The following is a 26,164-nucleotide window of genomic DNA, read 5'->3' as shown; positions in this document are numbered from 1 at the left end:
ACTCATGAGCATTTCTGACCTTCATCTCTAGCAGTCAGGCAGAGGTTTGTAGCTGAAAGTAGTTGACCAACGAGCTATTTTGCAGGGCGGCCATGTTAAGTATTTCCAATGCAGACAGGGTTTTGGTTTTTTGTGGTTTTTGTTGTTGGTTTTGTTTTATTAAATAAACCTCTTTCCCCATACAATCAGACTTTTTCACTTAAAAGCAGCAGCATTTAACCCAGCAGACATGAAGGCTACATGGAAAGCAAGTACTACAAGAAAGGCAATCCAGAAACTTGGGATCAGCCTCAGATCTGGGAAACCTCATCTGCCAGACTTCCCGGGTAACCTCAGGCAAGCCAACCTGCTGCTGCCTTCACTTCTCCCTTTAAAGGTCAGGATGAAGACATTAACTACACCACAGTGATGAGGACCAGGCAAAGGGTATCTCCAGGGGGGTACACAAACAAGACAGTTGGTCCCAAACCTTTTCAACTATTCCGGTAACAGTATCGGTACCTTCAATATAGATCACAAACCAACCGTTAAGGCTCAAATTCTCTAGAGAATGATGCTAGAGCTTAGAGTCTGTCCTGCAAAGCACAGCTCCTGGCAAAGAAAAGGCACTGAGGGTTTGCATTTTTTTCATTGCTCCTCAAGAAAACCCAGTAGCAGCAAAAGGCAGGGTGGGCTTGTAAAGGTGCTGTGTTCCTGATACAGCTGTATACACTGCCCAAAGCTGCTTTAGGCTGAGAAGTTTGCGATAGTTTAATCTGCCAGTGTGGACAAAACTGGTCTGTGCTTAAAGCCCTCCTTTCATTTCAGACACAGATCTGACTCCAAATAATCTTTTGGAGTGACTTGGGACCCTGCACTTTTACTGGCTAAAAAGTGTGTGAGGTGATTGATGTCCCCATCCCAGCATAAACAGGGTTTTGGATTCACCCCACTGAATCCCCAGCTACCGAGCTCTTGGAGCTTCCAACGGCTCAAGGGGCTCAGACCTTCTTCCACAAGCCATCTGTCTGACAGCGTACGTAGTGGCAATAAATCTACATCTTGTGAAGGTTTTTTCCTCCTGTGTACTATACCTAGCTGTAAACCATGAAGTCAATCCACCAATAACAAACGCAGAGGCACCCTCAAAGCTTTCCCTGTCACCCTGAGAACGGAATTGCTGGAAAGCCAATCCAGCTTGCCTTGCCAGGATTCTGCTCTGCAGTGAAGTTACACCCAGCACAGAGTGGGATATGTTAACTGGCAATCAATGCTGCAGCGCAACACAGGAGGTGTGGAAAGGGGAGGAAAAGCACAGCAAATAGGAGAAGAGACAACTGCAGGGTTTCCTTTGGGAATCTTACATGGACAATTACTCGTGAGTTTCCAGGATCATCCCAGGCTCCCTCAGTTTGCCAGTTTGATACAGAAAATGAAGGCTTCATGACTCCAATGGCTGATATACAGCCACTCCCCGCACCAGCCCGTCACACATCAAGCAAAGCAGAAGATCTGGCACAAAGATGAGCATGTGTGGGGAATGTGCCAACTTCTGCCTGGGTTTTAAGCCCCAGGACACCAAACTCAAGGTTTTCCACAACCTGTGGCAAAGCCTGCATGGATTTATATTCTCAGTCCTGTCAATATGATCTCATCGCCTCCAAAAGGAAGAGCATGGCCAGAAATCCCTTGGCCAAAGACAACACTCATTTATTTGTTTATGGGTGTCTGTGGTGCCAATGCTGTCCCTACAAAGCTACCCTAAGACCTAACACTGAGTCCCATACTAATTAAAGACAACTTCAACAGCCAACAACAACACAACACGAATACCTACTGACCCGCACAACATGAGCACAGCAGGTTGTGGAGCAGGAAGGTATCAAAGCTGACGGAAGGATCCCCCTGCCATGCTGAGACAGGAAAGCACTCCTTGCAACAGCATTGCAACCTACTTCCCATACAGCTCACCTAGTACTAAAGGAAGGAGGCAGAAGTCAATTTTTTTTCCCCCAGGAGACAGCTGCTTGTAAAAAAGGAAGTTGAAAACAGTCAGCTCTGTAGTGTACCTCAACAGCTATGACCAACAACCTGTTACAAATACTCACTGACACTTTTACTCCCAAAGGCTTTGAAAAGTTAGTATGAAAAACCCTACCTGTTTGTCTGAGCGTGGATATTTCACTCCCACAAAAGATTCAGACTTGCCCTGCAATCACAGCACTGACAGGGGAAAGCCACTAAGCATCTTGACTGTCCTGTAGGACTAGTAAAGCTGACAATATACTAGTCCTTCAAAGGTTTCTTAAGAGTCCTTGTTAAATGCAATGGCCATGAAACCATAAAGCGAGGAAGGAGTCAGCTATCTTGTACAGTCTTCAGAGTCAGCCCAAAGCACACCGCCTGTTTGGTACTGATCTGTTTGCAGAGGCCACGTAATTCCTGAGAAGCGGTTTTCTTTCCAGAACAAATGCTACATACTCTTATTTGACTTAGGAAAGTAGAAGAATAAATGCCCCCCCAACACAAACAGCCAAACAGTGCTGGCGCAGCTCGCAAGTGCACGCGTGTGAGCAGGAAAGGAAATGGAGAGCCCTTCCAGCTTTCTGAAGGGTTATTGCAAACAGCAGGGAGGGAGAAGGGATTTTACACATTAGGAAAAATACTGTGATGGTGCTTGTCCTTAAAGTGAACGCTGTACAACAAAAGGCCCTGGGCTGCATCGTCTGTTTAGCACTTCTCTAATGCAAAATGTGCGTATACGGTGAGATCGAGACCCTGCTAGCGGGATGTATATCACAGGAACTGTTCCTGGCTGCAGCACAGGTCAGTATGCTGGGTGCTGTACAAACCACTGCTGAACCACCTTCACATTTTTCTAGCCTTTGCTCTGCATCATCCAAGGCCTACAGCAAGGCCAAGGACGACCCCACATACCAGTCTCCAGAGAGTTAGAGATATCATATATACCAGCTGCTTCCTCAGCCATCCTGCAACGAGAAATTTGCAGGTCACAGATGAAGAGGCAGGCACACTGCATACCAGCCATCGTGTAAGGAAACAGCACGACCACGCTGGAAAATTACTCTTCAGTGCTCTCCCAAGAAAGTTTAATAATCTCATCTTTCATGTGCTTACACCTCTGCTGGTTTGTTGCAGAGCTTCCCTTTATGAGCCGTACTGGCAGGGACGCAGCTCCAGACAAGTCAGGAAGGTTAGCCTGCCTCTAGCAGCAGGAAGGGGAGTAGGGGGAGACGAAGCCTTCGGCTGAATTCCCACTGGCTTTGCATTATGAAAGCCATGAGCTGCAATCAGCCAGCCTTTGCGAATTTGCTTTAACCCCCTCCTTGCTGCCAAACAGGCGTCTCAACCATCCTCCTAATAGCATATATATACCGGTGACACACAGTGTACATGTACTCAACCACAAGGCAAAACAGGCAAGCACCTGAAGAACAGCCATTTGCTTTCTCTAGGTGAGTATTTTCCAAAAGGTACAAGTTTCCTCTGCACTTGCAGTCATGAGTGCTGCAACCTGGCCTGTTGATCTCAAGTCTGCAGCTTAAGGGGAGGGGGAAAATAGTGCTACAATCCAACCCTGCACATGCCCAAGACTTGTTACTTCAAGAAATGCCATCATTGTTCTCAAGCCAGGCAGTCGGGTGATGAACAGGCATCTGTATTGTCCACTGGCTGCCCAGAGGCTTATAGCAACAGTGCTGAAGTATGAGTTCCCTGAAAGAGTATGATCCGACTTGGTGTAGTAGCTTTTCAAACTCTCATCTACAACTATCTGCTGATAATCGATAGTAGATACTATGAGAACAGAGAAGAAAGGACACAAAATGTATGGGATCTCCAGAAAAACAAGCGGTCTCTGACAGAAACTTCAAGTAAATGACTTCACTCCCTGCCTCGGCGGGTACAACAGCATCTCACACACATCCTCGCACGCCCGGAGGGATGTCTGCATGGCTGCTGCCAATGCAACACCAGTTATCTGCCTCCGCAGAGGGTCCCTCGGTACAGCAACTGCTCCAAGGACCGTGCTTGCTCTGAAGAGCACAACAGCAAGGGCCCAGGGGCAAAGCCGACTGGGCTGTAACCCAACTCATCAGGAAGGCTTTGAACCTACTTGGATAGGGAAATAAAGTACTCCATAGCTTGGCAGACGGGATTAGAGGACCCTGGAGAAGAGCTTGAGACAGTGCATAGCTTGTTTGAGGTGCCCTTTCAGCTCAGCCTGTGTACCAGTTCACGCGAGGCTCAGGATTTCAGGCAGGAATAAGTAGGGGGAGTGCAAGAACTGGGGGGCTCTGCCACCTCCACATCAAGTCAGCAATAGCGGAAGTGAACCCCAGCCATGCTAACCATCCTCATGGCCAGACACCAGCAGAGGAAATGCCCATGGCCAGGGCAGACACTTGCTCAGCCTCTCTCAGGCTTTTTCTGGAAACAAAACAGCAGTTGAGGAGACTGCTGCCAAGCAAGGAGGCTGGAGCTCTGGAGAGAGACCATGCACCCTTTGAGAGCTCAGACTCACACCAACATCTCCTTTAAGACAGGAGAAAGCCAGCATTTTATTTGGTAACTAACCCTAATTGCTTGACTTCACACCTTGGTATCAAGCCAGCCAGCCTGGGCATGCCCGTTTTCTAAGTCTAGTCCTGCACAACGCTGACAACCTAGCATGCAGATCAAAGTTTTGGCTAACAAACGTGCTGGAAAATACTGGTGTGCTGATTTTCCATGAATGAGGCCACCAGTATGTGATTTTCCATGAATGAGGCCATTAGTATGTGAAAAGCCTGGGGCAACAACACTGCCTGAAAGCAGGGAATACTGCTCTGCTCTGACTGCCACTCCAGCCTTACTTAGCTTGTTCATATTTTATGAAGAATGATTCAGCTGAATTTGTTCCTTGACATGAGAAAAAGGGAGGAACATGAGTGTGGGAAAGCAAGAGGATGTAACACAAGCATCTGGTATGGGGGAGACACTCAGGGGACATGGTGCAGCTCAGTTAATATGTAAAGAGGCACTATAAAAGCAAATAAGACAGGAGTGGAAACAATCTTCTTGGTAGACACACCCCCAAGACATGGCACAGCTGGGAACAGGAGCACTTAGCACCCACCTCCAATCCCAGGATTTAACCATAAAGCAAGGCTGCCCCTCTCACCTCTCACTCCAACCAGACCAAGTCTAACATGGGAACCCCATACAGGGGTTTCCCCCCTCAGCCTTGCAAGGGGTCTGGAATAAAAATACAGCTGGCTTTGTGCCCGATTAGCAGTTAGTTTCCTCAATCATTTTCACAGAGGGAGAAAGAGAAATGCTCGTGATCCAGGAGATGAAAGCAAATAAAAGTCAGCCTCATAAAACCTGTACTGCCCTAAAGGAAAACTGCCCCACAACTTTCATTGGGGAATTATCAAAGGCCCCAGACTGGTGGGGGGTTGTTTGTATTTTATGAGACAGATGCTTTAGAGAGTATAAGTCCTCAAATAGCTGAGATTCCATTCTGCTGAACCTCCAATGAGACTAGAAAAAGAAACAGCTGATCCCAGTTAGTCTGGCCCTGTGGATCCAGCTTAGCCACATCAAGACAGAGGACTGAAGCAAGGCAGAGCACCACACAAGCACCACTAAACTTCTTTCCAATAAGATGTCATTGCCCAAAGCAAAAGCAACCACACACTCACTAGCATGGCCTCAGAAAAGTGCAGAATTAAGCTAAAAAATCTCATTCATTTCTATTGCAAAATAGAGGCTGGGGTAGAAGGCATTGACTCATTTAGCCTGAGAACAAGAAAGGATTGCTCCTGAGAGACTAGTTTAAAAGAATGATGTTTATGCATGTTTTGCTTTGAGTCTGGAAGAGTGGGTACAAAACTTCCCACACTCGGAGCTCTGTTTCTTATCAGAAAAGGCTTAACAAAAGCTCAAGAGCAAGAACTGTTCAGAGAAGGGGCAAACACCCAAAATGGCAGAGCTCTCCCACCCACAGTTAAGCCTCAAAGGTGACTGCAGCCCTGGATAAGCCAGTCTGGAGGTAGTGGCCAGCTCCCTAGCACAGGATCCGATGGCAATGTGGCCATGGCTCACAGCTTGGACAACCCAACTTACTTTGCTTCTCAGCTGGGCTGTGAAGGCCAAGCCAGTGCCCTTGCTGTTGCCAAACCTGTGCCAGCCAGAGATCAGCATCCTCACTGCTGCAGGCTCTGAAAGGGGTCTGATTGTGTGACACTGGAAGCCTCAGTCCATGCTGACTTCAAGAGGGGAGGCAGATGTTCAGAGGGTAAGGTTGTTTGGCATGCTTTACAAGTGTGCAGCAATCAGCAGCTTATTTAGCACAGCTGATGGAAACCCTTCAATAGTGAACCAGCCATCATTCTTCCTAATGACAAACCTCCCCTTCCCCACACATACACCTTTCCACACCAGTCCCCATGGGGCAATTAATTTCAGTCCAACTAGCAAATAAAACCAAGATACTCCAAAAAATCACCCAGCCTCTTATCACGTTGATTCAGGGAGTGGATACACATAAACCAGTAGACAGACACTAACAGTGAATAATTAAAACAAAAATAAAACCAACAAAGGATCTACGACCCAAAGAGAAATTACTCACTTGGAACAGCTACCCCCACATTTAATCTTTCATAACCAAAATGTATGAATAGGAAGTAAGTAAAACTAGCTTTAGGGCACATGAATGTTGCCCCTGGCCGGTTCATCTTGTGCACAGAAAATACGTCATGTACGACTCACACCCAGACATTTGGCTATGGTGCAAGGGGCTGGATCTCTCCGTCTGGGAGAACAGCACTCTCTGGAGTACAGTAAGGGAAGCGCAGGAGAAAGCTGAGAAGCCCTAAAATTGCTAGCAAGAGCAGAACTATTAAGTTGCTTGAGTGACTACTGAAAAAACCCCCACCTCCAGCTCCCCCAAAGGTCTTGATTACTTGCTTTATTTGCATCCTTGTTGAGCCCATACAAGCAAAATGTGCAAGAGTTTTAGCTAAATAATTGCTTGCAGTTGATGCTGAGGTGAAATTGGACTGTAAATTCCTGCTTTCCAAAGGGGAAAAAAAAACCTGTGGGGTTGCTGTGAAATGAAATTGCTCCTTGGAGGCATGCGAGTGCTACAGCACTTGCTTTAGATCATCTGAGGGTTACAGAAGCCGAGAGCCTGTGCCCATCTCATCAGAGTCCACTTAAGATCTCAAGTAACTCCTTTTGGTCGTGACAGCAAAGGGATCCAATTAGCTCCAGGCAGCTCATGGAGAAATTGCATCTTTTGCAAGAAAAAGCTTTGGATACAAAGCACCTCCTAGGAGTAACCAGGCTTCAGGTGAAGGTTAGCTTAGAAATTACAGTAACAGGTCAGGATGCTGCAAACAGGCCGCAGGTTCTCCCACCATCCATATCCTCCCACCAAGACTGCCACCATTCCTCCTCCCACACATTGAAGGCGGGAGAGAAGCCATGGACAGACATCGTCCTGCTGGAGTTCCTCTACTCCAACATTAGCATGCAGCAGAGCAAATTACTTCTAAAAGCAAAGGCCTGAAGCTTTTCATGCCATGTAACAGTCAGTCCATGTGAACTGCTCTGCTGTAGACTACAGGAGGAAAGCACCCAGGGTGAACAGGCTAGAGTTCATCTTGCTTTCTTTGTTCAGGGCAAGTTTGTCTCTCTGGGTCAGAGCTTTCTTGCAGTGCCTCTTCCTGCTGGGTCTTGCACCAAGGTCCAAACCCTTGCAGACCAAACTCAGCCTGGGGATCGGCAAGCACCACACCTGAACTCTGTGGGAGTGGTGCCTGCTTGCTTCAAAGGCAAGTTTTACCCTGTGTTTATACCAGCCTACAAGGCATGAAGAGGCCTAGGAGGTCACACATCCACCACTATAATTTCAGGCAGGATCAAACAGAAAAGCAACAGCTGGGCTGAGTGAGCAAGTCCACATTTAATTACAAATGGGTTTGGTAATAAGCAAAAGCAAGAACAAAGCCAGTGAAAAACCTCCCTTTTTCTTCCTGGCTCCTGTTCAGACTGTGTAGAAACAGCTGCCTAGAGGAAAATCTCAAGTAAGATCCACAAACTACATTTTTTTCATTTTCAGGACTGCTACAGCAACACTGCTCCCTATGCAACACCGCTGTGCTTTGACAAGCATCAAGGACTGATGGGCAGACCGCACCTGCTCAAACCAAAGGGCTCAGGTCTGTGCAGGTATTTCCCAGCCTGTAGCTCAACCCCCTCATTGTGTCTCAAGTCACATGTGCAAAAGTGCACGCACACAGTCATTCTGCAGTAAGCTGCGTGGAGGATTTCATTTGCTTTAACATCCTCTGAATATGAAATAGTGGTTGCAAAACAGGATTACTAGCACAGAGGATGATGGATCCAGCTCACAGGTCCTGCCTGGCCTGGGGAGGGTGCAGAAAGCAGCTCTCAGGGCACCAGGGATGCCAATGGAGCTGACTGACCCCTCCATCAGGTCAAGCACTTACAGCAGAAACTACTCTTCCCGCACCCAAAAGGCCCAGGAGTCATGGTAAGGATAGAAAACAGGCCCTAAGACACACAGACAGGAAAGAAGGCTTAGCACAGTGGGTGGAGGACTTTTTTTAATGCCAGAAGCCTTCCATCCATTTTTTGTGATAGCAAATTAGAAGGGATCTGTGGATCCCCTCATCACATCCAATACCTCTGACAGCATCAGTGAGAGCCTAACACAACCTAAGAGCGCTACAGAAAAATCACTGGACAAGAGAACACCAACCCCTCCAACAAACCAACACCCACAGGTGACAGACCGCTGCCTAGCTGGGTGTCACGAGGGGACACGATGGGAATAATGGGAAGGCTGGGAAACCATCACATCCCTGGGAACCAAGGGTTTCTGACCTTTCTAGCAAAGCCTGCTGAGAGAACTGGGTGGGTTGTTTTGTACTCCTGGCTTTAATTACAGCCAAGTGTTTAAGTTGTTCTCCTCCAACCACCCCCATGTCCCTCACAAGCACAAATCTAGCTTTTTATAGCACATCCGGTATGGATGTTAAACACATTCAGGAAATGCACTTTCAGCCCCAAACATCCCTTCCCCTGGACCAGTTAGGCTGCAAGAGTTTGTAACATGGAGATGTGGAACCGGATGTTTGGTTTTGTGACCGCTGCTTTCCTGGATTACTTCTGTCTGTTTAAAGAAGGGAAATTAAATAAATGCAGGGTAGGCTGGCTGCATCCAGAAATAATGCAAGCTGCTTGCAAGGTGAAGAAAGAAAAGCCAGATGGAAAGGCTGCTTTTAGCTGCTTGAATCCCCTGCGCACAGGGCAAGGCTTTTTTTCTTCCCTTCCCCCCCCTTTTTTTTTTTTAAATAGCTGACAAAGCTCCTGGGGGCTGACAATGGTTCATGGCAGAGTGGGTGTCCACGAGCACATCTAGGATCCTGAATCACATGTTTTTCAATGCCTTCTAGTGATCCTAACCCAGGCTGGGTCCCTCCCATAATGCACAAGGGAGAAATGCACCCTCTCTCCCAGAACTTGCATTTGAAGTAGCCAAAGGGCACCAAAGAACCATCAGGCTACACAGGGCTCTGTTGGTCCCCAGGTGCTCCTCTGGCATGTCACTGAGGCTCGTGGCTCTTTGTTCCAGAGGAGCAGGGCTTGGACAATAGGTTGGCTCCAACTCTTAAACCTGGCCTTTGTAATTTTCTTAACATAAAGGGACTCGCCTCTGGCTTTAAGGAACACTGCAAGCCTGTTAGTAATTTTCTCACCTGAAAATACCTGAGCTGACTTCCCAGGTGGAAGCACCCTCCTAAGCCCAAAGGCAAGCATGTTTGCTGGCAGTCTCAAGGATCAGTCTCAGAAATGATCCCAAGGCAGAAAACTCCCTGGAGCACTCACAGCCCAGAGGGCACACGCTGGCCAGGCTGCCCCAGATACTCTCCTGCTAAACCCTCAAGGGCACTGTGCTGTTCCAGGCACCAAAGTACTGCTGACATGGTATGACTGCACAAAACCAGGATATTCTGCAGCAGGCTGCAAAAGGGAAGGAACATGGGGCTGTAATGCATCAGGGTTTGCTGCTCTGAAGGAGCAAGACGTACAAGCCCAGGGTATTTTTCCCCTCCCTTCCCCACAGCCAGGCCACCTCATTCTGGGCAAGCAACTGTCAGTAGGGCATCACTCATCAGCAAGCTGAATGATGACCTAATTCAGCTGCCTCCAAAATAATCACACTGGTTGAAAGTTAAAGGAGTCTTTGCACTTCTCTTACATTGATTTTTTTATTCCATTTTTTTCATATTTGATGTGGATTCTTCACTTCGAGTATCTGCAGTGTTAACTGAAACTGGGCTCTGGCTATCTCTCCTGAGCAATCAGAGCTCCAGCACAAGCAGCCATGCACCTTGGTAATGACTAGACTTGTACAGGCCCACTGGCCATCCACCTCCTCCCCTGGGCCAGTACGATAGAGGAGGAAACATTGATCCCAGCAGAGCAGGAAGGTGAGCAGTCCGTGCGGCTTTCCCAGTGGGCTACCAAACCTGCCTGCACTCAGAGCAGCTGGAAGGCAGGTTTGAAGACACAGGACCACCAGCAGTGTGCATGACAAGGAGCTGCCCTAGCTTCAGCTGCCCCCTGAACCACCCCATGGCTGGCCAAGTTGAAGACAGAATGCCAGTCCAACTCAAGGCAAGTTTTTCAGCACAAAACCCCATATACAACACTTAGGTTACAACTAATGAGCTTTGCAGGGATGAACCCTTTGCATCGTGAACAAGAGCAACAAAACTATGCTCATCTATGCATTCATTCATCTCAGGGAACAGCAGCTGTCAAGAGTCACGCATGCACACATACTATGCTTTCACTACCCTGATCTAACTACAAGCTATGCAACACTTCACTGGAAAAGTGAGTGACAATCCAGCTGCAGCAACTGAATAACAGCCTATGTCAGGGAAAGGCAGCCTTAACTCACACTGGAGAATTTCTCTTCAGCAGATGGGAAGGACAATGCATTTATTTGATGGGTCTTGTTTCTATGTGACCAAGTCATATGCAGCTTATGCCTTTCAAATATAAATGCAAATGACTGACTTAATCATTGTTGGAACACAGAGGCATCTCCTCCATTCCTGAGGAGCGGATGATCTCCCAAGCTCATCAAGAACCACACAGAGTGGCATGTCAGATGCACAGGGGACCAGACCTCTTTGTATCTCTGACAAGCATTATGATAATCTCAGAATTAGGTGCTAGAGCTTGAACAGAAAGTGACAAATCCACACAAAAATATTAGAGAACGTCAAAGAGGTAGAAGCATCTCTCATTCAAATGTTTTCCCCCAAGTTTATAAGAAGTCACAACCCAGCCTGTCATGGCTTTTTATGGTCCAGAGAAGCACCTTTCAAAGGAACTGCAGGCAATCTCAGGCATGTTCCGTGGTTAACTGCAGTTTCATCAGGCTGCTCAAGACATTCAAAATACCTCCTGAATGATTTATGAGGATTGAGAAATTTGAGCCTGAATGTACAAAGTGAGTCACTGGGACTCATGGGTTGCTTCCCCCACTTCCCTCCTCCCCCAGATCATCACACCTTCCAGGCCTAGTCTTGTTCCCACTGAAATCCTGCAGAAAACAAACAACCATTAGCTTAAATACCATAGAGCCTATATTATCTGCTTGAGAGCCATCTTTCTCACTAAGGGTCCATACCTGGGCAGAGAAGCCACATACTCACCCAGAGACTGTCGGGAAGGAAGCTGGAGCTGCTGACTGCCATTTATCTTGCTGCTTCAGAAAAGATTTAGCTTCTTTTGAGGATGAGTCCACTTCTTTAGTCACTCTGTTGGAGGAAAAAAGATGACCCAGAGGGTAAGTAAGAGCCACACTCACAACAGCAAAACCAAAGATGCAGCAAGGAAACACAGAAAACAGGTACAGGAGTCTCTACACTACCTGCACAGAGATCACCTCCATCAGCTGCAAGCTGAAAAACATGCATCTTGTTAAGATTTCATTCCAGTGACAAATCCTCTATATTCATGGGAGAAAAAAGGAAAAGAGTAGCTAATTAGAGCTGGGGGAGGAGGGGATTTTTTTTTCTTCAAATGAACAGGAATGCTTGTTCATTCAAACAGGCCCGTCTCACTACCAGCTACTGAACTCTCTGCTCAGGTCACTGGGGGCAATTCCAGGCTCTTAATTGGGCTCTTGATTTCCTCATTTGTTGGTCAGTGAGGCAGCTCTTCTGCCACAGCTGTTCCGCCACCCACATCTCAGCCCACAGCACATGGGCTTGGCAGTATCTGCAACCCAAACCAGAGCACAGAAACTGGCTCAGGGAATGGGGAACAGGAGAGGAAGCTCTGACAAGGCACAACACAAATTTGCTCTCATTTTCTAGTTAACTTTTGTTTGAGGCCCTGAGGGCACAAAATACTGAACTTCAAAAAAATTTATAAATCAATACGGCATCTACAGCAGGGAATAAACTACAAACATGAGAAAGAATCTCTAGAAAACCACTCAATAATTAATTGTTAGAAAACCCCAGCTACTTTAGCCTCCTCATATACAATAACCTGCCTCCAGAAACACACTTTTCACACTCTTGGTAGCTCTTAATGAGGTTGCCCTGGTTTGCCAAGCTAAGAATTTTGCTACCTTGGCACGCAAGCCTGTGAGCCATTCTGGGACCCTGCAGCTCTGTAGGTACAGAGGCAGCCTGACCAATGGCTCAGCCAGCCCAGGAAGCACAGTCGTCCATCCCACCCTTCCGCAGCCTCGATGCATCTGCTGCCAGCAAAGGTGGACAGGCTTATCACTTCATATGCTGATGAGAGGCTGAAAGCCTCATAAGAGGGCAGATCCTCTGACTGACAAGTCAGGCTAATCACTACTTGCCTCCTACCCACCAACCTGACCCTGCAACATCCATGTAGAAACTGGCTGATGGACATGGAGAAACCCAAGGACCTGCAAACCCAGCTGTGTTACTGCTAGGTGGGTGGCAAGGAAAGCGCTGTGGAGTTATTTCTTAAACCCAGAAGCATCGATGACCTGAAATCCCACTTGCACATAACCAGTGCACACACATCCCTATCCCAGCAGTGAATTAGTGTCTGAAGAAGCTGTTAGGGAAGGGAAATTGTTCTTCCTCCTTCTCCCCAAACAGCAAGAACAGTGGAAAAGGCATGTTCAGAAATAAGAATAAATTCTTGCAGGGAACATCTCCTGCTCAGTCTTGTTCTGCCAGTGCAAGAGGAGATTAACCCCATTTCCCTCCTGCATTGTCACATGCTTTTCAAACTGGTGGCAGTCACACAAATAGATACAAATCCCACATTACGAATATTTAGAAGTGTTTCCTGATCAGATTGGAAAGGGGTGGGGTGGGAAAAGGGAAAAAGCAGTTCTGGAAAGAACAAAAGCCTTGCTACAGCATCACCACAATTTAGGGCATCCAAACACACCATCCCATCACAGCCCTTGGCAACGGCAGCCATATGCCAAAGGTTACTCTACATCCATGAATTTCCTTCGACAGAATAAACTCAGATTCTTCATGCAGCAATTAGCCAGAACTCCCCACAGAGCTCCCCCCACCCATGAGCGCCAGGTTCGGATTAATACAATCACAGAGCCTATTTATTTTTAAACGCAGCATCCAAGGAGCCGGCTCCATGCCCAGCTGGGAAGCAGAACCATTTCTCATGCACTCTGCAACACTGGCTCCTGGCACGGTCCCCCTCCTCCTGCCACGCTCTGCACTCTCATGACATCAGGGTCCACCCCTAACACACAGGAAGCATGCGAGCTGCCATGAGAAACATCAGGGAGACCCCAGGCACGCAGGAATTTCAGAGGTGTAGCGTAGTAACCACGTGCCCTGGAAAAAAACCCTCTGTGCTGGCCTTGACACAGCCACAGGACCTGCTCCTGGGTTAGATCCCAACTGCTAAATCCTGCACATTTCTGGGACTTGAAGAGTATAGGACCACGAGGAGGTGGGGTTGGGAAAGGAAGCAGCGGTCACAGAAAGCATGCCTTGCCAGTAGCTGCTTGTTGCGCTACGAGATGGCAGCCCAGCTCAGCTCCAGCAACATTCAGGAATTCAGCAATTAAATAGCTTACAGGATCTGGACACGCATGATGGGGAGCAAGGCTTCAAAGCCTGTGGCAGAGCTAGGATCTCAACATAGGGCCCCTTGGCTCTTAGCCTCATGAGTACCTCAGCCTTCTCCAAACCCAGAGACAAAACTGACTGATGTCCATCCCACCAGCCGAGGTAAAGGAAGGCACGAAGCTACGATGCGTGTGAAAAATAGCTAACAAAATTAGCATGCTGCTGGTTAGACTGGTGCTACAAGTCAAAGCTCTTGGAGCAGGAAGATAGTCAATCCCAGAAATGGCAAGAAAGTAGAGAGCTCTGCCTGCTGAGGCCGCTCAACATGATGCACAGGCAGGTGCGCATCATGAGCTAGTTTCTAGCAGTTTGCCATTAATATCTTTGAAATATGGAAGACCTTTCTCTCTGGCACAGCCCTTCAATGGCAGTCAGTTCAGCAGCAAAGAAATCACTTTGCTATCCACCAGCACAAGACAGGTTGCTACCAAGGAATTATTTAAGGCTTTGACACTTGCTTCCTCCACCACCTCCCTTAGGGTACCAGCAGCAGTGGCTGGGCACAGAATATAACATTTTGTTCAATTTTTTTGCCCCCCTTTGGCCTGCCAGCAGCTGCTCTAGAATATATTTTTGAGTTGTCCGCAGTAGCAACCAAACTGCAAAGCTGTGGGCAACCTGTTCCACCAGGACTACCCAGCTGGGAACAGAGGAATGCATCAGAAACATAATTAAAAGTGACCTTTGAAGGCAATTCCATCACAAGACCCACTGATTGCCTCAAACTGAAACAAAAGCAGCTCTGAAGCAGGCTGCTGCTGGGCTAATGCCGGCATCGACTCCTGCACCACTCCACAGGAATGATAAAAGAAAGAATATTAAAGGACTTTACAAGGTATTAATTCAGGTTACATGCGTTTCAACCTTTCCCAATCCCAGGCCAGGAAGTAAAAAAAAAAAAATCCTCTGGTCTGCATTATTATGGGAGACAATAATTTGCCATGTAGAAATCAAAACACTTCTTGTTCTTCATGGGGAGAAATGGGAGCCATTAATCCAGCTGGAAGAAATCACAGTCATTACTAAGGAAAATTACAAGACCTTTCACTTTTAAATACTTGATAAATAACTATTTGCTTGACTGTTTACTAGGATGCTATTCAGACATTGTAATCCAGGAATAAACATGAAAATAAGTACATTGTCAGCAATAAAACAAGTAGCTCATGCCTCGCCCACTTGCAGACCCTGTAATTCACATACAAAACCACTTGCTCTCATCACTTCCCTGTAAAGATTTCATTAAACACAGCAGTTAATTTTTTGGACCGTGCTGGAGCCTGGTAGCACAGATGATGTTACTGTACAAGGTGCTGTGCAACTGTAAGAGAGAAAGGTCTTCCATATTTCAAAGTTGTTAATGGAAAACCTGCTAGAAACCAGATCAAAGTGCCTCTTATGCTTACAGGTGTCCTCCTTAGGATCCTTCATCTCTGAACCAAGCTCAAAGTGGTACCCAAGCATTTACACATACCCATACCCACCCAGCCTGCTGTTTGATGCCCAGCTGTGGGTATGTTATTTCCAACTTCCACTGAAGAACTTGTCAGCCTTCCCTTTACATTTACAACTGAACTGCTGCAAGCTACATGCATGGAAGAGGCCCCAGTTACATATGCTAGGCAGCAAACCACATGAAGACAACCCATGTGCTGTCATAGGTTGTCCCAGAAGTTGCTCCACAAAGCACTTGCAGTACTGAACTGTAGCATCCTAATTTAAGAATGAGTGTTTGATCTGCTCCCAGCAGTCCCCTTAGCCACATGAGCAGATAAAAGGAAGGAGGAATACAGGCTAAAATGAGCACTGCATTCACACAGCTCCTGTTAACCTGCAAAAGGGGCTTAAAACCAAATTTTCATGATTCAGTTCAGTGGCAGAACAAGTCTAACACACCAGCTTTTCTCTTGCATTCTGGTCTTTACACTGGGGGCAAAGTTACCAGGTGGGAAACAGAGGGTCCCAATCCATCATGTCACCCCAATCCTGCTACCATGGCACAGCACAACACCCACACCCCTGGACTCACCCCAATGTAGTGCTCAGGTGCCTCTACTGAACTCTACTCTAGCACAGCTGAACCCGGTCCTGTTTGCAAGAAACAGACCTAGCTTAAGGGATGCCAAGGGTGTGGTCTGTCAGGAAAGTGCCCAGCTCAGCACTGAGCAGCAAGGTGCCCTGCCAGCCCTCACAGAAGCACATCAGGAGAGCCACATCCTTGCAAGAAGGGGAAAAGGAAGCAGGGTCTCAGAGGCAGGATAGGGGAAGCTGAGAAAGACAACAGCCACATCAAGACGACTTATCACAGAATGATTAAGGTTGGAAAAGACCTCTAAGATCAAGTCCAACCCCCAACCCAACACCACCATGCCTCCTAAACAACACCCTGAAGTACCAGGTCTACATGTTTTTTTTAAACACCTCCAGGGATGGTGACTCCACCACCTCTCTGGGCAGCCTGTTCTAATGCTTGACCAATCTTTCAGTAAAGACATCTTTCCTAATATCCAGTCTAAACCTCCCCTGATGCAGCCTGAGGCCATTTCCTCTCATCCTATCACTAGTGACTTGGGAGAAGAGACCAACACCCACCTCGCTACAACCTCCTTTCAGGTAGCTGTAGAGAGCGATAAGGTCTCCCCTCAGCCTCCTCTTCCCCAGGCTAAACAACCCCAGCTCCCTCAGCTGTTCCTCATAAGACCTGCTCTCCAGACCCTTCATCAGCTTTGCTGCCCTTCTCTGGACACACTCCAGCACCTCAATGTCCTTCTTGTACTGAAGGGCCCAAAACTGAACCCAGTATTCAAGATGAGGCCTCACCAGTGCCAAGTACAGGGGCACAATCACTGCCCTGTTCCTGCTGGCCACGCTATTCCTGATACAAGCCAGGATGCCGTCGGCCGCCTTGGCCACCCGGGCACACTGCTGGCTCGCGTTCAGCCAGCTGTCAACCAACACGCCCAGGTCCTTCTCCGCCAGGCAGCTCTCCAGCCACTCTTCCCCAAGCCCATAGCGTTGCACAGGGTGGTGGTGACCCAAGTGCAGGACCCAGCACTTGGCCTTGCTAAATCTCATACAATTGGCCTCAGCCCATCAATCCAGCCTGTCCAGCTCCCTCTCTAGAGCCCTCCTACGCTTGAGCAGAAAGAAAGAAGACTTGCAGGCTTCTGTCCATAGTCTGCTGTGCAATAGGAGCCTTATGCACAACAAGTGCCAAAATGCCTCCAATTTACCCCCAAGGTGGCTCAACAGAACTGCATTCTCCTCACCAAAATGCCTGATGCACATCAGGCTGAGAAAGTACACATTGGTATCCAGGTATAAGGGAACTTGGAGCTGAGAAGACAGTTAAGATCCCTAATCGCAGTGGCACAAAGGTACCATCTCCCCTGACCTCCATGCTGAGAAAGGGAGAGCAAGAGTGGAAGCTCTGGAAAATGTCGTCTCTTTACCACTTTTACTCAGGACACCCAGTCCTCACTTGGGAAACCTGCCCCAGTTTAGACCTGACACAATTATAAAACTTTCCACATGATCTTTATGTTGTTAGCTCTGGGGAATCACAGACCAAGGTGGGGTTAAATGAGGCTAATTATCCTTTTTCAATATTCTGCATCTGTGTCTAGCCTCAATAAGTCTCCAGTCTTCTGGAACAACCACTTGAGGAATAAGCAATACTCATCTACAGGGGTTTGTTAAAAAAAAAAAAAAAAACCCTCACAACTAATCCCTTCTGAGCCAAGAGGAATATTTTATCTGAATAATTTCTTGGTGGACTCTTGTGCTTCCGCTGCCATGTCCTGGGTGCCTTCAACAGACAGACGCACGGTACAAGAGGCAGGTGCTCCAGCCTGCAAGATCCTGAAGCCACTAGAACACACATGTTCAGCACCTCCCCGGAAAGAACTAAATCCTCACACAACTGAGCCTCCAGGCCATGTCTGCCTGCACAATGGGTATATATTTATTTTATGCTGGATTATCTGGTGCAAAGCAAACAGAACTAAAATTAATAGGTCCCCATCACTTTTCTAATTTCGAAGTAAAACATTAGTTTTCTCCCTTTCAGAAAAAACAACAGTATTCTCTGAAACTTGCTCCTCAAACCAGCTGGGAGAAGCTGTTCCCTGGGAAACTAAGCCTATTCCCTGAAGCAACACAGACAAGACCAGGCTGCAGTGACTGATAATTTTGTGGGCTAACCAGATAACCAGCTGCTGGCTGGTTTTTAAAAGAAACAAATGTGATCAGTGCTCTCCTGGAGTCAGGTGAGGGCCAGTGGCCTGCCTTGTGCTGCTCCTCACAGCAGGTACATGCTGCTATCCAAGAAGTCAAGCCCAGGCCGCATCTCAAACCAATTCATCTGAAAGCCAGTAGAGATTAATGGTATTTTAACATCAATAATGCATAAAAAGTGCTTTTTGACATCCATGTCCTAACCTTGTAAGCCTTGAAGAAAACAACCGATTTTCCATCATCACCTGTATGACAAAGATTCTGTGACAGATGTGAGAAAACAGACAGTGCTGCCATCTGAGATTCTGACCAAGCTCTTGGGCCCCTCTTGGGCATCTGCTTGCTACTTCTGCAAGAGGCTCTCTAAATCCAAAGAGAAGTAACACTCCAGTTACCCAGCTCCCACTGGGGCTTGCAATAAGTAGAACACATCAACCACTGTTCTCTGGAGTAGCTGACCCACAGCCATGGCAGAACGCTTCACCTCCCTGTTGACTGGAGCTTTATCCACCCCAGTTTTGGGGTCTCTGCTTGCTTCTTTGGATAACTATTCCCTTGCCCAGCCCAAAATCCCAACATGCAGTTTGCATTTCAGTCTTTGAGGCATCCCATCATTTCTATTTGTACCTCCCAAAAGGATTATCTTCAAATTACGGAACAGACCTCCAAGTTGCGCAGTCCAGCCAAACAGATGTAGCTACTGTACGTGTGAGCGTGGCAGTCCTCTGACCCTCTTAACCATAACTTGCAAGTATGCTGAAAGCAAGATAGATCCCTGCAACCCCACAACTCCTGCAAAGCAGTGCAGTGTTCACGTTCTAGATCTCTTGCTGAAGGAAGGAGTATCATAGGTCTCAAGAGCCAGGTGTTCAAAATTCACTTACAGCTTGAACATTGAACACAAAGGTTACATGGATCACAACAGGAGTCCCACACACTACAAAGCAGAAGCATCCCCATGGGAAAAAGGCCAGACTAAGCTTGACTTGGTTTGTAATGTGTTAATGAGATAGCTAACGCACAAACCCTCCTGTTTCAGAATCTCTTAGTTAAAAAAAAACCTCAACTCACAAGCAGCACTTTCCAGCAGAGGAAACCCAGACCCAAGGGCTGCAAAGCAGGCTCCACCAGCATCTCACCAGACATCAAAAGCCCCCTTCTGAGCCTAGAGCTGTCAGGAATGAGGCAGCAGCAGCGTGGAAGCAAGGGAAACATGGCAAGCAGCAAAATGCTGGGACTGGATCCGAGGCCCCTGTGATGAAGGCATGAACAGAGGGACAAAAGATCCCCTTACTAATAGCAAAAGAGCCCCTGTGAGACCTGAATGGGTCACTAAGCACCTTCTGTTTCCAGATTTTTAAACATCAGAGAACCAGGTACAGAAACAATGTCTCCTCCCTTACCTACAGGGTATTTCTACACTAACTACACACAACACAGGCAGAAAACACTTAGAAGAACCTGAAAATGGGAGAATGTGATTGGTCATTCAGTTCCCAAAGCTGATGCAGCACCAAGATACCACAAGTTTGAAAGGCCTAGAAACGCCAAGTTAATCTGGAGGTCAAGCCATCATTTCAGAGATGCTCCAAGACTCCTCCTACCTTTGGAGATCCCAGCTGAGCCTTCTTTTCATCACACATTACCAGCAAAAATGTACAAATGAAACCAGCATTTCTTTAAAAGCATGAGGCCATATTAGAAGCATAAGATGACTTTCAGCTGGACATCTGCTAGTCACTCTCGGGTTTTCAAAAGCACAGTAACATAAAGGAAGACAGGAGTCAGCATGTCGCTGACTGCCAGATAACACACAGGAAAAAGCCAGCACTACTGTATAACACTTTGCAAGTCACAGCCCCTCTGAGCTTCAGCTTTCCCATCTAAGCAGAAGCCTCATCTGCATGTCTACTAATGAAAATCCTGAATAGGAGCTGTTCTTTAGGCCATTCCCCTTCTCAAAGCACATTAAGCAGACCATAACATGATTTACTTTAGAAGCAAGTGCTCTGGCTTAGAGTTCTGGCTGGGTTTGCCACACTGTTTATGAAGTTTTCGTTTCTACAGCTGCCTTTGCAAAAGGGAAATGCCAAACGAGTGAACCAGCATACAACATAGCTCCTGCCCCTCACGCTTAATATCTCATCTCCGGGCCACCACCATGCCAGTCAGCATTGTACAACATTAGGATTCCCCAAGGACATTCTGAAGCATCAGGGAATGGATGCCCACAGAGGAAAAGGTTATCAAAATGTGCCCCCGAGACCCTTTCATTCTTAAGCATCTTTTGAAAGGTAACATATTTTCACTTACTGGCTTAAAAAAAAAAAATCAATAGCTGTTTTTTAAATTGGAAAAAGACAATATTAACTATGGATAACCAAGGCATGCTCTGACCTCTGAGAATACCAACAGCATAAGGACAGGAACAGGCTGCTGCCTACACTCCATTATGCCAAGATCAGCATTTTGGTGCTTGTTTGGAGAAAACCAAGCAGTCGCTTTTTAGACTGCCACCTCTGAACAGTGGTCCCATCGATATTCCATGTAATACTGGGTGGTTTGATTTGTCTTACAGTCCCAAGGCATCATCCCCATGCTCCCACTGCTCATATTAAATTTCTGGAAAAATCTTAAAAGCCAAGGTCTTTGCACTGTGCAAGCCTCACTGAGGCAGAGGTATGTCACTGGAAAGTGGCTAGAATACATTTCTCTAGAACCCCTCAGCCAAGGAGGACTGAGGATAAAAACCCTATGAACAGCTAGCATCACTGGTCATCAACATGAACCAGAAGTCCTCAGAGAGGCTGGACTTTGGAGTGGCTTTTCAAGGGGCTACTGAAGTTAGTTTGTCTTACTTTTCCTAGGACTTCCTGGCTACTGTAGTCAAAGCCATTGCAAAAAGCACACACAAATATGACGTGTGATTTCTTCCTCTGCCTGTATTAGTTCAGTTCATTGTCTTCCATATCTAATCTGACAACGCCCATCTACCTCATCTGGTGAAAGCTGTGTATCACTTGCTATCCACCCGGAAAAAGGCAGGGCTTTCCAAATATAAGGCTTCAGGGGACAGATTCTGGTAATGCTCACCTGCCTTCTCACTCACCTGTGTAACCAATACAGCAAAGGCTTTTGCAAAAACAAAAAAGCATATCTGGAACACATCACACATATCAGCCTTCATCCGCCATGCACCACACTACCTACAGTATCAGTAAGAGATGCGCACCTGAACTACTGATCTTTCTCCTGATTTTAAAAGCAACTGTCCTTCACTCAGCATCATGCAAAACCCCATGAGCACAAAACAAATGACCAAGATTCCTACCCAGCAAGGAGTGTGAGCATGCTGCCAACCCCTGTCTATTATTCATCCACTGGGTTTCCTGAAAAGCATCACAAAGTAAGAAGAGAGTTAATGGTATTACATGTTCTCTCACTGCTAATTAGCCTAACACATCTGACTGAGCCATGCCGAGACCACAGATGGACAATTACACATTTTAAAAATTGCTCTCTGTGCCAGCTCTAAATCTTGAGAGTTGTGGAAGTAAGTTCCCCGCTCTTTTTTCCCCTTCCCCTTCCCATTGAAATACATTAACTTTATCAGCCTCAGCATTCCCCCCACTCCTGCTCAGTGCTTGCCAGGAAGAAGCAGAAGCAGCAGCTATTGCTCAGGCAGCTACCTGAACTGTCTTCAAAGCAAAGCAATAAAATAGGTGGTAGTCTCCTAAACTCCTTGGCTTACGCCCACTTTGTTTCCCCACTTTGTCCCATTTGGTTGGTTCAGTTGTTATGTAAGGAGCAGAGAGGGCATCACAGCCACTGAGATGGAAATCAGAGGCTGAACAAAGACTTTGGAAAGCTCAAGCTGTTCCCAGGTGTCTGATCTGCTTCTCCTGCAGCCAATTCCACCTGCTCTCTCCTGAAAAGGGTCAGGATCAGGGGGCTGAAGCTCTGGAAGAAGACAGCAGATCTGGGGTTAGAAACAGTGAGCAGTCTAGGCCACAGGTGCCATTTGTCCATTCAACAAGCACACAGACGACCTAAGGTTAAAAAAAACCCAGTATTTCAGTAATGAGAGGCAGCATCAAGAAATCCCCAAGAAGCAGCACTGTATAGCTGCTGAGAACTGAATTACAACCTCAGCTCTGCTGCGCACAGGTCAGCACTTCTCCTCGCCACAAGGGAATAAGTCAGTCCTTAACCAGCTCAGCACAGCTCACCTGAGTAGCTCACCAAGGTGAGGAGCTCAGCAGCCAAGCTAACACCACAGACTGGGTTTCAGACCTTACCACCCCACTCAACCAGGCCTAAGTTAAAGGCTGCATTGACCCTGAGGACTCCATGGGACACAAAAAAAAAAACAAACAACTTTGGACATGGCCTGTAACCCTGCCCACACAATTCCCATTGTCAATGGCATTCTTGGACAAAGGAGTTCTGCACTATTGGTAGAGAAACAGCTTTTATTAGCCTAGGCAATCCTCCTGACAAGAGCTTGCCCTCAGCCACCTCACTTCACCTGTGCTTCTCCTGCTCAAAAGGTCATGAATTTCACTACCAAAACCCACTGATCCAACTCAAGGTCCTTAAGTTCCAACTTAAGGAAAATCTCCTCTGAATAATTTTTTTTTTTTTTCTTGAATCATTAAGGTAGGCTGAAAACCTGCAAGGCAGCAATACAGAATGACTAATGAGGTGGGGTTTTTTTTTCCAGACACATCCTAGACAACAACCATTTACAAACAGTAACAGACTAAAATCAGGTTCTCTTTCACCCCACACTTCAACTGTGGCAGATGAAGTATCAACCTCAGCCAGTATAAACCCCAGTAATTACTACAATGATTTCAGTTTATAACTATTTGGTTATTAATCATATATTTTATGTAACTCTTTAAAGCTTTGTATTTTGCTTTTAAGATGCAACACCCACACTATGAACCATCATCTTCCCTAACCCAGAATACAAGCTGCCTCTCAAATCAACTCTACTCAGCACACATAGCCAGCACAACTTGTTTCCTCACAGCACAGTGGACACAAAAATAAAAGCAGTCATACTGCAGCAGACCAGTCACAAATCTGGTCTCCTACAAGAGTCAACAGCATGAAGCCCTTATGCAGAGATGGAGTTCATGCCTCACATATAACAGCCCAGACAAATTCTTCTGACATAAGTTTCACAGAATCACAGGTTGGAAGGGACCTCAGGGATCATCTAGTCCAACCTTTCTAGGAAGAGCAGAGTCTAAATAAGATGGCCCAGCACCCTGTCCAGATGACTTTTGAAGGCGTCCAAACGTGGCCGAGTCAACCACTTCCCTGCGGAGATTATTCCAATGGTTGACTGTCCTCAGCATGAAAAATTTCCCTCTGGTGTCCAATCGGAATCTCCCCAAAGGCAGCCTGTGTCCATTCCCCCTTGTCCTCTCCAGGTGGCTTCTTGTAAAAAGGGAGTCTCCATCTTTTTTATAACTACCCCTTAAGTACTGGTACACAGTGATGAGATCCCCTCTGAGCCTCCTTTTCTCAAGGCTGAACAAACCCAGTTCTCCCAGTCTGTCCTCATATGGCAGGCTGCCCAGTCCTTTGACCATCTTGGTGGCCCTTCTCTGGACCCCTTCCAGCCTGTTCACGTCCTTTTTGTACAGCAGGGACCAGAACTGCACACAGTACTCCAGGTGCGGCCTGACAAGCGCTGAGTAGAGCAGGATAATGACTTCTTTCTCTCTGCTGGTGATGCCCTTTTTGATGCAACCCAGCATCCTATTGGCCTTCTTGGCCGCAGCAGCACGCTGTTCGCTCATGTTGAGCTTTCTGTCCACCAGGACCCCCAGGTCCCTTTCCACAGAGCTGCTCTCCAGCCAGGTGGATCCCAGTCTGTGCTGCACTCCCAGATTATGTTTTCCCAGGTGCGTGACCTTACACTTGTCCTTGTTGAACTTCATAAGGTTCTTGCTGGCCCGGCCTTCCAGCCTATCCAGATCTCCCTGCAGAGCAGCTCTCCCTTCTGGAGTGTCTACTTCCCCACTCAACTTGGTGTCATCAGCAAACTTAATCAGGCTACACTTGATGCCGTTGTTCAGATCACTTATAAAGATACTGAATAACATTGGGCCCAATACTGATCCCTGGGGGACTCCACTAGTGACAGGTTGCCAGTTTGAGAAAGGAGCTATTGTCACCACCCTTTGGGTGCGGCCTGTCAGCCAGTTCCCCACCCACTGCACAGACCACTTGTCTAGGCCATAATGCATTAATTTCTCCAGGAGGAGACTATGGGGGACTGTATCAAAGGCCTTGGAGAAGTCCAGGCAGACAATGTCCACCGCCCGCCCAACGTCAACCAGGCCAGTCACTTTGTCACAGAACGCCACCAGGTTTGTCAAGCACGATCTGCCTTTAGTGACGCCGTGTTGGCTTTTCCCAATCACGTGCTTCATTTGACTTGTGTTGTCCCCCAGGAGGATTCGTTCCATAACTTTCCCAGGGATTGAAGTAAGGCTGATGGGCCTATAGTTACCCAGATCTTCCCTCGATCCTTTCTTGTAGATAGGGGTAACATTTGCCTTCCTCCAGTCTTCTGGGACATCCCCCGTTCTCCATGACTTCTCAAGGATTATGGAGAGCGGCCTTGCGATGTCAGCCAGCTCTCTCAACACCCTCGGGTGGATGGCATCAGGGCCCATTGATTTGTGAGGGTCAAGCTCCTGTAGTAGTTTGCCCAGTTCCTTCTACGAAACTATACAAACTTGTAAGTAGTTATTATATCTGGCAGCAAGTTGCATACTCAGCACGATGCTGCTTATTGTCCAGTACGTTTGGCACTGGCCCATCCTAGTTTGAGCTGGTACACGGAATGCATGAGTGAAGCTTGGATCCCTGAATATCCTGAGCCATGAGATCCAGGACCCCCAGTGAATCAGAGGATGTCATCAATGCTGGCATGCCTCAGTTTTCATATTCCCAAACGGAAATAGCAACACTCCTTTAAAAAGTACTTTGATATGCATGGACAGAAAATTCTGTAGGAAAGCTAAGATTTTCCCTCTTCACACCTGTAAAGCCTTCAAGGACTTCAAACACATCAGAGAGCTTTCTGCTCCTTTGTATATACCTCTGGACTAAATGCCTTATTAAAACCCACCTAAAAGCAATCTAAAAAAGCAAATAATATACACAGAATTGGGTCATCATCTGTCCTTTGAAGCAAGAAAAAAAAGACCACTAAGACAGGTGATTTTCACAGCTGTGAAATCAAGCCGAGAGCTCTCTCCCAGTGCGAGCCCTGTGCAGGGCTTGCTGCCCCACCAAACATGGGCATTCCAACACTGACTTTCAAAGTAATAGAAAGCTTTAATCATGCTAACTCTGAAGAACACTTTCAGAAGCAGCCTAAATTAATCAGGAAACAGGCACTTAAGAAGCAGATAAAGATTACCAAGCCCAGCCTGAAAAGATGAGCTTCAAACTCAGCAAAATCTCACCTGTCTGCTCAGCCTTCAGATATGAAGGTAACCGAAGAGTTCACTGGACAAATATTTACCCGTTATAGAAGGTCCACAGAAAACCCCCAGCTCCCTGGCTGTAAATGCTTCAGGTTCAACGGTCTGGCAATTTCTGACACAGGAGTAAGAACAATGCCTTCAGTACTTATCAGCTGCTCAGCAGGAGGAAGACACACAGCAGGCAGGAAAGTACTGACTGGATCTTTGCACTTGCTT

The 26,164-nt window shown here is 47.0% G+C and overlaps 1 protein-coding gene across 1 annotated transcript in view; it reads right to left on the bottom strand.

Moving 5' to 3' along the window:
• Positions 1-26,164, bottom strand: part of CFDP1 (craniofacial development protein 1) — a 69,396-nt gene that overhangs the window by 35,203 nt on the left and 8,029 nt on the right. Inside the window, exon 5 of the mRNA XM_075101756.1 lies at positions 11,748-11,852. Coding sequence (XP_074957857.1) covers positions 11,748-11,852 — 105 coding nt within the window. The remainder of the gene's footprint in view (positions 1-11,747; positions 11,853-26,164) is intronic.

The sequence above is a fragment of the Phalacrocorax aristotelis genome, chromosome 8, assembly GCF_949628215.1.
Source record: "Phalacrocorax aristotelis chromosome 8, bGulAri2.1, whole genome shotgun sequence".
NCBI classification, from domain to species: domain Eukaryota; kingdom Metazoa; phylum Chordata; class Aves; order Suliformes; family Phalacrocoracidae; genus Phalacrocorax; species Phalacrocorax aristotelis.
This window is presented reverse-complemented; position numbering and strand designations above follow the sequence as displayed.